Genomic DNA, 14777 nt, shown 5'->3' on the forward strand with positions numbered 1-14777 from the left:
TCATTTAAATGGGGGAGTACATAATAAGTAGCAGATATCATTATCTTGTTTTTCCTAGAACAGTAATAAAAGAGTATTGCAGGTTTCTGCTCCTGCATGACTTATAACTGTACTCTAGGCATGCGTTTCCAGCCATCCATTTTATTCCTTTATACAGAACAGTTACAACATTATGTTTAATAACTTCCTCTTCAAAAATACATGTTCATTTCTTGGCAACACATTATTAGGTATATGATGAAACAAGTTAAAATGTTCTTTCTTTCCTAGATAAAATGCGCCTGGGAAAAAAAATCCATACAGCTCTGAATATAACTGCGGATTTGGTGGGTGTGAGGAGAAGTTGGGTTGTGGAGGAGAATGATGAATACTGTTTTGTACACTTAAACATCTAATTTACAAGAAGGTTTTCTTTCTTTCTTACAAGTTTCACTAGATGAATGTCTGTGATCTATCTATATTACTGGGCAACTATAGTCATATGCACCAATTACAAATATTCATGAATATATAACTGAAGAATTCACTCACCACAAACTACAGCTTTACCAAGTATGGCTTATCTGAACCTCTGCATCATTAATTTAACACCAGTTTCCCTATGTTCATTAGGAGTTATTTTGAGGTCAGATTGCAGCCATGGTATTTCCTGAATGCAATCATGCTATTGGTTATGCACAGGCAAATCCCATTGAATTCAGTGGAACCTTTGCAAAAGAAGCTGGGTGCAGTATTGCAGCAATGCATAAATCCAATTTCATCCATGTGCCTTAAAAATAACTTTCCATGTTGTTTTAATACCTTTTTTTCTATGTAATGTTCTCCTACATTTATTTCGATCAGATTGGGTTATTTAAATGTTCCTCTTTTCATGATGAGCTTTTAAATTTCCTTTAATCTGTCTCTGAAGCAAGAGATTAAGAAAACATATTGGATCCAATGGACCACGCACCTAGTTCCACATAGGCAAGGACACTTTGGATCTGTGTTTCTCAACTATCAAATCATTAAGTCATAGTATTTTTTGAAATTGAGGAGACTTTCAAAAATGTTATGATATGGCATGGGGGTTGCTTGTTAAAGCAAATAAAAATAATAATAAAAAATCCTTTATCAAATCCTGAAATGGGAGCATTTTTTCAAACGCAAATGGAAGACATGGGGTGGAGTCTCACCAGATTTGGACCACAGCAATAGGCAAAGGGTTAAAGCCCTACCAAGCTCCCACCAGATCTGATTTGGATTGGGGCCCATGCTTGCAATTTACATTTTCAAAGCGTGTATGGAATCTCATCTAGTTCAACGTTCTGTTTAGATTCAAGATTAGTTCAAGTTGTCATACAGGGTTCTCCCCAAACCATATTTTAGCCTTACAAAACAGATCTGAATGAGCTCCATAGCTGTTACTGAGAAACCCAGCTGTGATGGCTCTTGTGCACATGTGGTCTGGATTTTTGTTGACATCAGCCTAGCATCTTATCAGAGATGTCTTCTGTTCTGGAAAAGTCTGCCTGCCTTCATTTGTAATCAAATATCATAGCCCATATGTCTTATGCCTTAACTCAGTTTCCCTTCTGCTGTATTTGATTGGTCCAATCCTGAAGCATCCTCACCTCAAGACAGATCAGCAGGTGAAAGCACCACCTGGGCACCCATGATGGCACACTTTTGTACACTTTTTGTACATTTGTACATTTGTACACTTTTTGTACACTTTTGTACATGTACACTGATGGTGCTATATAAATAAATAATAATAATAATTTTGCTAATGTCCACCTAATTGTCTCTTGGAAGAATGGCTTTTGTAATCAGTTCACTTTAATTCAGTCAAGTAGTCAGGAATCCAAAGGAGGCTTTGGCCCTTTCTACACCTAAGGATTATCCAAGGAAAATGGAGGGACCGTCCCTGCCTGCTCCCAGGATCCCGTGTGTGTCATCTGCATGCACAGGGATGATCCTGGGGAAAAAGGCAGGTGTAGAAAGGGCCTTTCTTTTCATTGCCCAGATACAAGCTATTCATTATCCTGACTCCCATCCCACTATGACTCCCCCCCCACAAAGCCATTGCCCTTCTGTACTCCCAATTTGACGCCTATAACAGCCCTGGATTTCGAGCACCCAGCACACGTTTTGGTTGAGGGACCCAGCACGGACGGAGTGACTCACAGGAATGGCTCGAGGAATGGCTCACAGCTCATTCCTCGAGATCCTTCCCGGCACTCTCCCTCTCTTCCCTGGTGCCATACTCATATTTCCAGGATGAGAGTTCTCTTGCTTGCACCACCTTACCGCCACACATGCCCAGATAGACCCTTCCCCACTGTGAAGCACCGTTGTGGCTTCCCAGATGGCTTCCATTCCTTTGGCCCGGCCCAATTACTCTGCAAGCTCAAAAGATCTGCCTGGGACATCCGAGGGCTTCACGTACTAGACATCGGATTGTGCTGAGCTTTTCCAGGCGTCTCGAAAACTAAGGGGGCTGGGCCTTGCACTTGAAAGTGATATCACTGTTATGAACTGCTGACTTTTAAGCACTTCGGGTGGTGGTGGTTGGTACTGCAGAGTCTTGAGCTAGTGCAAGTTCCCATGCACATTTAACAAGCTTCCCTGTTTTGTTTTTGCTACGTTCCCTTGCTTCTCTCTCGAGCTGTTCACACAACACACTAACCCACACTAAGTGGTTGAGTATGGGTGGTAGTTGAATTGTACATTGTTTGTTCAACCATGGCTTTGTGTGTGACCCACCCTGAACAACCCAATGGCAAACCATAGGTTCTCCCATCTTAAGATGGGTTGCTCAAGAAAAATAACCCACGCTGCATAGTTGGCAAGCCACCCTGCTGAAAATGTCCTGGGTTCAGACAACATGCTAACCCACAGTTCAACAAACAACCCATGGTTCAACAATAACCCACACTCAACCATTGAATGTGGGATTCACATATTGTGTGAACGCAGCCTCTGTTATTTTCCTTGGAGAAGTCAGAATCCAAGGAGAAACCTTGCTCCCAGGTTCTCCATTCCCATGATTATTTTCAAACTGTACTCTGCTTCTTTTTGCAAGGCTCCAGAATCCCTAACACTAACTGCTGCCTCAATGATCTCCCAAAGTATACCCATTTACTTCCTATGAAAGTGAATGGTAGCTATTTATTACAATGGTGCACAGTAAGACGTTTTAACCTCTCCCCTCCCTTTGGCAGCTCCCCCTAAATCACCCCCATGAATATGTGGAAGTGCTTTGCAACTACACATGGTGGGAATCTACACTGATGTTATTCTAACGCTTTGAATGGGTTACTGTGACGCACAGCGTCACGTGACCCTGGGTCTCCAACGTTGTAAATGAGTTGTACTTACAGGTTCTATTTCTTAGTTCCAGCGTGGCTACAGATTCATGTGCCTTGTTCTACCGGTAATTTTCCTCTCCCAACCCAGAGCTGCTGGGTTTGCTCCGCCCACTTCCTGTTCTCCTTCCTTCGCCCCGTTTGCTATCTTATCTGATACAGCAGATAAATAACACCAGCGTTATACTGTGCAATCACTGCGAATTGCATGCAAAGGACTCAGAAGTTTTCCACCTTAGAATCTGCTTTTATTGTGAAGTACTCCCGTGCATCCTGCCTTAATTGTGCTCCTTTTGCAAAAGATTTGCCCGAGCCGCTGCTGTGGGCGCAGGAGCAGGATTTTAAACAAATGCTTACATCTGCGTAAGCTTTATAGATAAAGACACCAAAATTGGCACAGTAATTCAAATACCAAATTTGAATCAAATTGGGTCATCGGTTGATTTTTTATGATTTTTTTTTTAACATTTCCCCCCTCTTTGCAAAGGAGCTGAGGAGCGCTCAGAGGATCGCTGTAGCTCCCTGCAGGAAAATTAACAAGGGTCTTTGCTCCTAGTCCAAAACTCATGACCAGCGGGGCTTAAATGGGGCTGCTGCTAAAACTTTTCAAGTTGGTCTCTCATCCAAACCCTGACCAGACCCAGCCCTGCTTAGCTTCAGCAAAGTGACTGGCTCCTACACATTTAGGCAATTCCCTGGGACTTGTGTTAATATGTTTTGGGAGATGGTTTGTGTGTGCTTATGACTATTGCCCTGCACTGCTGGCTAGGAATGAGGCAGACAGTGGGTGGAGCAAACCCAGCAACTCTGCTACTCTCAGAGAAGAGGGAGAACAATGGAAAGGATTTAACAATGTGCCCTGCGGTAACGTTACAGCTAAACGTAAGTCACGCTAGTATGCCCCATGATACAGAGAACCGATACAAAGAACCACGTTAGAAAGGGACACTAGCAACATTATAAGACTAGTGTAGATCCGGCCATGGACTTCTTTGGAGCCAAGACACTGTCCCCAAGTCTCTGCACCTGACAAAGGATGCCCTGACCCTCTTCTGCATGGGAGAGCTTTTGGGTGGGGAATGTACACACCCTTTCCCCCAATAATAATGGGCATTTTGCTAATAATAATAACACCAACAACAATAAGAATAACCATCCATAGCAGTTATATACATTTCAAGCGTTAGAAGCACTTTGCATACATGATTGCAGCAACCATTCTGACAATCAAGCAAAGTTGGTTAATATCATTATCCCTACATTTCAAATTGGGGTGTGTGTGTGTGTGTGTGACTGGATGAGGCTGCCAAAGTACCTGCCACCCTAGTGCGTTTGTGTCTGAGGTGCATCTGAGCCAGGGACTTCCTGGGTCACAGATAAATGCAGGAATGGACTCACAATGAGCTGATGGTGGAGAAGACACACATACAAGAATGCTGAAAGGAAGAAAAGGGTTACCCAAACATCACATACATCCTTTCTGCAGTATTAGATAGCTGACAAAAATATGCGTTCATAATGGATTTTCAAGTGTAAGTAGAACTAGCTTCCTCTTGCACCGCAGTGTTGAAATCTTACACAGGTTACACTGATCTTAGCTTGGCATAATGTAAAACCCATGCCCCATTAATTCTTGGACATCTTCTTATTTCTTGGCCATAAATCCTACTACCTTGTATTACAAACTGCTGTAAAATTCAGAGATAAAAGATAATTTATGCTCAGTGTACAGAGTGTAATGTTTCTGTACTCCTGAGAAGCACAGTAGCAGAAAATGAGAAACTATGCACATGAAACTTTAAGCTATTCATTCTGACCATGGCTAGCAATGATAAACACGACTCTGGAGGGACTGGTGTTCTTCAAAGGAAGTTTAGCCTAATGGTAATTGACATTAGTTGAATTTTGAGCATAAAAGGGTATGGGCTGTTACATAAAGCCTCTTGCTCATAAAGAGCGATTCCATCTTATTAATGATTCATTTTCATCACTCAGAATATTACCGTAATTATTATTTAGTGAGGGTGTTATCACATAATTCTGCTTTTTAAATTTGTTTTAGCCCAAATGGCTGAGCGCATTAAGAATTCCTTCAAAGAAAAATGTCCTTTGTTGGAGCTTAAAAACACACTCACACAACAAGCTTTCATCGGCACACACACATTTTCCCCTACGTTTCCTTTCTTCTGAAGTAGAATGTGGCAGAGTGGGGAAACCCCTGCCACCCATTACACAGCCTTTCATCTGAACAATTTAAAATGCTTTCTAAGAGCCAATTCAAACAGGCTCTTTAGACAAACAGTTCGTCACAGAACAAAACTGTTCCTGGATTGTTCTACTTTAGACTGTAGGTGGAAGAACTGCAGGATTGAATGTCCAAGCCTCCGCCATCTTTATTTATTTATTTACAATATTTATATACTACTCACTACTGAAAATTTCAGAGCGGTGTACAAGATAAAATAAAAACAGAATAAAACACTTTAAAATAGATTTTAAAAGAAGCAAAATATACAGTGAACCATGGCTGGTCATTAAGGAAAGGCTTCCTGGAATAATGACATTTTCAAGAGGCGCCAAAAGGAATACAAAGTTGGTGCCTGCCTGACCTCCAGAGGCAGGGAATTCCATAGGAGGGGGGCTACCACGCTGAAGGCTCTTCCTCTGGTGGACTCCAATTGGAGGATGGGTCTATGTGGAACCACCAGGCCTAGATCAGGGATGGGGAGAAGAAGGTGCTCCAGATGTTTGGGACTTCAGCTCTTAGAAACCCCTAGCAGCATGGTCAATGGTTAGGAAAGCTTAGCGTTGAAGTCCCAAATTCTAGAGACCTGACAGGGACAAGGGTTGTATCCTAGCCTTTCCCATGATATTCTAGTTTTCTATCAGTAGGATTGCGAGTGGGGGAATTTAGTCCTGTGAAACAGTAGAATCCAAGAACAGTTTTATCATGGCATGAACAATATGTCTAGTGAGCTTCAGATTATCACTTGCCTCACTAATCTCCAATGTCAAAATTGTATTCCACATATAAGAAAAAGAGTTGAGCCCACCATTCTCTGTTCCGAATGATCCATACAGCAAATGGATCTCAATAGAAATAGCAGGTGTGGTCTCTCCGAACCAGACTGGGCCCATAGTATGGTTAAAATACCCTACTTCCTATGCTAGGGTCCCGATCAGGACAAGGCCCTCTGCACATACTCTGGAGTAAAAATAAAAAATACATAGCTGCTAGCTACATCTTTAAAGTGATGCCTGTCTTGTAATACCAGCCTTATCACAGGACCTAAGTTCTGTGATAAGGAAACTTGACAAGCAGGATTTTTGACCTCATATGTTCAGAGGCCAAAGCAAGCTAGTTAAGTTCCTAGACATCAACCAATGTTTTACATGCCAATCATTTCTTTGCAACCTGCACATTTAAAATAAGCCAAATTTGTTTAAAAGTCCCTTATACTTTCTCTCTTCCCCCAAAAAACTAAACTTCCCACTGCTGAAAAAAGTGGAAGAAAATAATCTACCACAGGCTGGTATAACTTAAGACCTATTGAGCTACACATAGCTCAAGAGACATGTAGGGCAGTTCACTAGCCTTCCTGCCTTTGCTGCCTGCCTAGGGTGGCCATGTGTTCTCTTTTACAGAGGACTGTCCTGTATTTGAAGGGCTGCCAAAAGAATGGCCTCTGTTTGAAGGAGTCCTCTATTCAAAGGGTCATCCTGTTCAGTTTAAAGATAAGGAACCACAAGAAAGGTGAGCAGGGACCTTGAATTTGTTCATCAACAGTGAGCACCTGGACAGTGGATGAACAGGCAGGCCCACAGGTCACCTTGTTGCAGTCTTCCCCACCATAAAATTGTATTTTTATTTAATAATAATTTCCAAAATTGCATTTAAACCTGAAAATGAGCATGTACAAATATTACGCAAATCTGTGTCTTCTTGTTCAGCTATGCTTAAGCAGCAACTCTACCTGCCCTTGGACGGCAAAAAAACCAACTAAAGATTTATTTAATTGTGTGGTAGCCTTAGAAATGACGTTTTTAAGAACAGGTGCAGCTTTACCTTTGAACATCAAGATGCCTGTAAATTTTTACGATTGCATTTGTTGCTTGGCGTGGTTTTTCTTTGCATTCAATTGTGCCTAACTCAGCGGCATATGGCTGGGTTTCCAAATAAACCTGCAACTACCAAAAGAAAACGAAACACAACAAAACAAGCACCTGGTAGGCCATATATACACCAACAGCCATCCCATACTTCTCACACACTCAATGGCAAGGCCTGTTCCATTAGCTGGGCTAGGACCAACCACTTTTCATTATGTAACACAGCCTTCCTCAACCGTATACCCTCCAGATGTGTTGAACTACAAGGGGATGATGGGAGTTAAAATCCCACACACCTAGGGAGCACAATGTGGACATCTTGGTCCCTGAATTTGCTTCATTTCTTCCTGTGCCATGTCTATTAGGTAGTACAGAAAGGCAATGTATAAATGTAATAAATAAATAAATAATCAGTAACTGGCTAGTGAGCTGTATTGAGGAGATAAGGACATAAGAAGAGCTATGCTGGATCAGACCAAGGGTCCATCTAGTGCAGGACTATGTTCACACAACAGCCAACTAGCTGTTGACTAGGGCCCCACAAATAGGACATGTTGTAACAACACTCCCCCATCTGTTTCCCAGCAACTGGTGCATATAGGCTTACTGCCTTTGATACTGGAGGTAGCACATAGCCATCAGCACTAGTAGCCATTGATAGCCTTCTCCACCAAGAATTCATTCACACACACACACACACACATTTTAAAGCCATCCAAATTGGTGGTTATCACCACATCTTGTGGTAGCGAATTTCATGGTTTACTTATGCACTGTGTGAAGAAGTTGTTCCTTTTATTTGTCCTGTATCTCCCACCAATCAGCTTCATGGGATGACCCCGGGTTCTAGTATTTTGAGAGGAAGAAATATGTTTCCCTCTCTACATTCTCCACACCATGCATAATTTTGTACACCTCTGTCAGGTCTCCCTTTAGCCTCCTTTTCTTTCTTCCTGAGCTAAACAACCCCAGCTGTTGTAAACTTTCCTTATAGGGGAGATGCTCCAGCCCGTTGATCATTTTAGTTGCCCTTTTCTGCATTTTTCACCAGCTCTACAATATCATTTTTTAGGTGTGGTGATCAGAACTGTAAGCAGTATTCTATGTGTGGTCTCACCATAGATTTGTATAGAGGCAGTATGATACTGGCAGTTTTATTCTCAATTCCTTTTCTAATAACGCATAACATGGAGTTTGCCTTTTTTACAGCGGCCATATATTGGGTTGACATTTTCACTGAGCTATCCACAACCCCAAGATCTCTTCCGTAGAACATAACCGCCAGCTCAGATCCCATCAGGTTATACTTGAAGTTCGGATTTTTTTTGTCTCAATGTGCATCACTTTACACTTACTTGCATTGAACTGCATCTGCCATTTGGATGCCCCACTCTCCCGGCTTGGAGAAATCCTTTGGGAGCACCTTTGGTGTCATTGGCAAAAAATGTCACTTCACTACTCATTTCTAATTCCAGATAGTTTATGAACAAGCTGAAAAGAATTGGTCCCAAAACAGATCCCTGTGGGACCCCACTATTTACTTCCCTCCCTCAGGAGAATTGACCATTTATTCCTACTCTCTGCTTTCTGTTCTTTAATCAGTTACTGATCCATAAGAGGACCTCTCCTCTTATTCCATGACTGCTAAGTTTGCTCAGGAGTCTTTGGTGGGAGACTGTATCAAAAGACTTTTGGAAGTCCAAGTAAACAATGCCCACTGCATCTCCCCTGTCTACATGTCTATTGACATTCTCAAAGAACTTTAAAATATTTGTGAGACAGGACTTGCCTTTGCAGAAGCTGTGTTGATTCTTTTTCAGAAAGACTTGTCCTTCTATATGCTTACTAATTTTGTCTTTAACAATGCTTTCAACCAATTTACCTGGAATAGATGTTAAGCTAACAGGCCTGTGGAGCACAGGTTGTGCTGACCTATCACTTATCTATATTTCCAATACAGCCTACCACTGTCTGGATTTGAAATATCCCAGAATTTAACCATGTCCCTCACATTTCCCTTTGCCATCCATGCACAAGAGCTTCCACCACATCAGGCTCTCACAACTTGCAACTCTACTATTTTGACTCCCCATGTTATTTGGGGCATCCCAAGCTGGCAGCAAAGCTGGCAAAAGACCCCCATACATAGCTGGGTAGCTGTGGTAATTGTAGAGAGTGTCTAATTGCGCTGATTTACATATCCGCACATCCTGAAACAATTTACCTCTCATAAAGCTGATATTTAGGCTAGTTAATGATTTCAGTCAACCAACCAAAATTACATCTATTTAGGATTCCTAGGCTGCAACCAGGAGGTCTGAAAGCATTTTTTTCTAAAAAGAACGACAATTGGAATAAAATTTAGATGATCGTGAGATCAGCTTGAAAATTCCTTATTAGTGCATTTATTAACAGAGGAAAAGAGGAGGAGGGTAAAAAACTTTCAGCTAAACAAAATAGGTGCCTGGCATTCTGAAGTTAAATAGCAGCCCATAACATACAATTATTAATAATGAGGCAGAGCGAGTTTGTAATTTTTTTTAGCGGTTTCATTATTGCTTCAAATGATCTCTTTGCGCAAATGTTAAACTCCGGTATTTCAAAAACCATTTAGATGCTTTAATGCAACTTTGTAATAAAAAAGCAACCATTTTTCGTTCTGAACTGGGCACTGCTAACTTGCTGAGATGCTTCAAAAAATTCTAACCAGCCTTCCCCGAAGTCATCTAAATTTAATTTACAGTGTCAATCAGTGTGGGCAAATTGTTTACATGTAAACTACTCCCTAAATTCAAACTGCATCACAATTATCCTCCTTCACTTATATAGATGGTAGCTTTTCAGCTCTGCACATGTTAATAACAGTGATATCTCCTAGTAATAGCAGAACATCCTTCTTAAACCTTGAGGGTCTCGTAAGCTGAGAGAAAGAATTTACTTCTGTATAATGTGTTTACCCTGGCCAGCAACTATATTCCATGTAGGGATGATCTATGAATGGAGTCAGGGATAGAAAGCAAAGAGGGATATACTGCAGACAGTATCCATTTGTCAGGGCGGGGTGGTGGGGGACATGATTTGGTACAGAGGCAAATAATGTAATCTTCTCAGTGGCTTCTAAATGAGAGAAAGCAAGGGTACTGCTATATGCCTCAATAGCTTATTTTCACACATCAGTAGCCAGTGTTTTTGGCATGTGTACCATCGCCATTAGTGGTTCAAAGAGCACAAAGGCCGCTTGACGATGCATTACTGTACTTTTACAAACCATTCTTGAAGTTTTAAGGTATTGTTTACTGTAGCCTACAAAGCTGGGGAGCAGGGGGCAGCACAGAAGCAACTGTTAGAAAAGTTGGCTGGACTTAGCTTCTGTGTTTATATTAAAGAGCCAATGGAAAAAGTTGCACAGTACAATCTGGATATGATCCAAACGAACCTAAGCACTTTTTGAGTCCCACTGATTTCAATGGAAGAATTAAACCTGAGCTTAATGATGCATCCCCATACACATTTGCCTGGAAGGTAAGCCCCATTGAATTCAATAGGACTTACTTCTGAACAGATGTAGGATTGTACTATAAACATCCTGCTGCATTGCAATTCATTGGAGTTAAAAAGAAAGAAAGAAATTAACTTTGGCTTGATGAGGTCCTTTGCCTTTTATTTCTGAGTCAATAACTAGATTGTAAACTCAAATAGATAGAAACAACACATTGGCTGTATTCCCCCATACATATTGATTTCCATACGTATTAATAATTCTTACTAAAAATGATAGAATTTGTATGACCGACAGAACCAGAATCTTAAAAGGCGGGATTCAAATAAATATAATAATACTATAATAATAATAAATACTGATTTAAAAAACAAACAAAGAAAAAATACCAAATATCTTAGGCTTCATTTTACTTACAGGCTGAAGTAGGTATATCAGGGAAGACTCCTGAATAACTGTGATGGGAAAAGGGGTTATCTTAATTGCATGAAAGAGAGTTTCCACAGATGCCATGATTTGGTCAAAGCGACCTCCAAGTCCACCCAAAGTTACAATCATGTCAATCTAAAAGAAAAACAAACAAAAAACTAATTAAGGTAAGTAGGCAGAATTTAAGTAGGAGTGAGAATGGCAAATACAATTGAGAGAGCATATTTCCTGCTTTTCCTCCTCATAAAACACACATTGAAAGCATATATATATATATATATATATATATATATATATATATATATATATATATACACTAGCTGTACCCTGCCACGCGTTGCTGTGGCTCAGTCTGGTTAAATTGAAAAGAAAGAAAAGACAAAGCGGATGTTTCTAATATGTTTAATTTCACAATGCTTGTGGATATACAATATTTTTAGTTGTTCCATTGTCTGTGTAGATATAGAGATTGTCTGGTTTGCCGACTCTAGAACACGCAACATATAATTGTCCATGTGAGAAGCAATCTGTGTCTAGGTCTAAACCGCACAATTCTAAAGATTGGCCCTGAGCTTTGTTGATGGTGATTGCAAACGCCAATCGAATGGGGAATTGCAATCTCTTAAATTGAAATGGCATATCTGTTGGAATCATAGGAATGCAAGGAATGAGGACATCTTCACCTTTGAAAGGTACTGTCAAGATTGTTCCTTCTATGACGTTGCTCAGTAATTTTTTTACTGCAAGCTGCGTGCCATTGCAAAGTTTTGTGAGAGAACATGCAAATAGGAGAGGAGGCAGAGGCAGTGGATTGGCCTACTGTTTGGTTTTTTAAAAAGGATGTTTTTACGGTGAGGAGGTTAGTGGAAACTCCTGGCAGTTACCTTTCTTCAGAACGTGTAACTGTCACAGGTGTGACATCTATATTCACTCAGCCAATTGTGAGAGAACATGCAAATAGGAGAGGAGGCAGAGGCAGTGGATTGGCCTACTGTTTGGGTTTTTAAAAAGGATGTTTTTACGGTGAGGAGGTTAGTGGAAACTCCTGGCAGTTACCTTTCTTCAGAACGTGTAACTGTCACAGGTGTGACATCTATATTCACTCAGCCAATTGTGAGAGAACATGCAAATAGGAGAGGAGGCAGAGGCAGTGGATTGGCCTACTGGTTGGTGATGTCACAATGATCAGCAGGACTGGTTTTGAGGAGGCCTATTTCTTCAATTTTAAGACAAACCTTTGACCCCATAGAGAACATAGTTACATAACAACGCTCGCGTATTCGAACGCAACGCTGTGTCAAAATTTCAAAGCAATCGGTGAAGAACTTTCGGAGATATAAAAGCATGTTTTTACGGTGAGGAGGTTACTGGAAACTCCTGGCAGTTACCTTTCTTCAGAACGTGTAACTGTCACAGGTGTGACATCTATATTCACTCAGCCAATTGCGAGAGTACATGCAAATAGGAGAGGAGGCAGAGGCAGCGGATTGGCCTACTGGTTGGTGATGTCACAATGATCAGCAGGACTGGTTTTGAGGAGGCCTATTTCTTCGATTTTAAGACAAACCTTTGACCCCATAGAGAACATAGTTACATAACAACGCTCGCGTATTCGAACGCAACGTTGTGTCAAAATTTCAAAGCAATCGGTGAAGAACTTTCGGAGATATAACGACAGTAACGAACGGTCTTTTTCATTTTTTTATATATATATATATATATATATATATATATATATATATATATATATACACACACACACACACATACCACCTTTACACTAAAAATAATGAATGCAGAAAGATAGTTTCAGGCTTATAGAAATCATCCATATAAATGCTATATAAATAAATAATAATAATAATAATCCAGGAAGAAATTTGCACAATAGTGGGAGAATTTTTGTAAACGGCCCAGAGAGCTTTGGCGATGGGGCGGTATATAAATGCAATAAATAAATAAATAAATAAATTTGGAAGATTGTAAGCCTATGCGGCAGGGTCTTGCTATTTACTGTTTTACTCTGTACAGCACCATGTACACTGATGGTGCTATATAAATAAATAAATAATAATAATAATAATAATAATAATAATAATAATAATAATAAGATGTGGAGAGCTGAAGCATTTCTCTACACGAGGCATTTATCATGAGCTTGTCATGCCCTTCTCATGGTTGTTTACGGGTTCTTTAGACATCATCATGACCCTCCAGTTTCACTTATGTGCCTAACTAGCAATGTTGGCTAGGTTTTTAAAGTAAGAAAAATGTAGCATTTAATTGTAAAAGGAAAAGAAAGCGCAACTTCCTCTTATATATTTGTACAATTCTGCCATGCCACAGTGCCACTTAGAGGACATGTAGCAGAAAAGCAGGGAAGGAAACACTCCAGACAGTTCCAGGCCATAAGGAGCAGCAAGTGGGAAGCAGAAGACTTTCAGATGGTAGAGATGGAAGTGCAAAGACCATAGGTAGGGATGTGATGGGATAAAAGAAAGGAGAGATGAGGGAAGACAAAGGCCGTGGAGGATTTTGAAGGCAAAGATGACACACGTGAGCAAAGATTTAAGGTAGGGTGTCATTTCATCAAAACAATTACAAAGGTGAGTAATTTGGGCTGCACAGTGCTGGGTGGATGTGAATTGATCAAGACAAAACAAAGGAAAACCAGAGAGGAGGAGATATTACCAGGATGTGAGCCAGCTTTTTTATTATTATTATTATTTTGTAAAAGTACAAGCGAGGAGAGGTTATATTTTTGGAAGGTAGTAAAGGGGTGGAGCACCATGATTTGCTTATTCACCCCACCTGTCCAAATGATGTGTTATCGTAAAATGGTACCTAGCCGAGAAAAGGGAAGGTCGGGAACACCCGCTAACCACTGGGAACAAAAGCTGATAATACATGATAATCATCACACAGCTTTCAGTTCTGTTCCCCACAGGGACTAATGGAAGGGACAATTAGTTTTAAATAGTTTATAAGCTTGTTAAACAACATGCTTCAGTGCTAATTGGTGCAGCAGGCATTTCTCATTCTTGTGTGGATAGCTTAATAATGAAGAAGGTATGAGCTGTACAATCATAGAAAATGTGTGTTGATGTAGCAGGTGCAAATGAGACAGGGGCAAAGGTAGCTTAAAGAATGATGTATGCGAAAAGGAGCTCTTATCTATGTGTCTCTAACATGTCTATCACAGTTATTAATAGGCACTAAATAGAAATTAAGAATCACACAATGAACAGTCATCCGATTGAAGTTTCTCCAGCACCTATGCTTGCTGGGTTATCTACTGTGATATTGGGAGAGGAAGGATTGTGCCTTCATTATCCAAATTTCCTTACAGTGAGGATCTGTTGTGAGTATCTTACTGTTTTGCCAACACC

At 40.5% G+C, this 14777-nt stretch overlaps 1 protein-coding gene across 1 annotated transcript in view; it reads right to left on the bottom strand.

Annotated features, from left to right (window-relative positions):
- Positions 1-14777, bottom strand: part of TPK1 (thiamin pyrophosphokinase 1) — a 347090-nt gene that overhangs the window by 101917 nt on the left and 230396 nt on the right. Inside the window, exon 7 of the mRNA XM_063129032.1 lies at positions 11377-11523. Within this exon, the coding sequence (XP_062985102.1) occupies positions 11377-11523 (147 nt within the window). The remainder of the gene's footprint in view (positions 1-11376; positions 11524-14777) is intronic.

Source organism: Elgaria multicarinata, chromosome 1, assembly GCF_023053635.1.
Source record: "Elgaria multicarinata webbii isolate HBS135686 ecotype San Diego chromosome 1, rElgMul1.1.pri, whole genome shotgun sequence".
Taxonomy (NCBI): domain Eukaryota; kingdom Metazoa; phylum Chordata; class Lepidosauria; order Squamata; family Anguidae; genus Elgaria; species Elgaria multicarinata.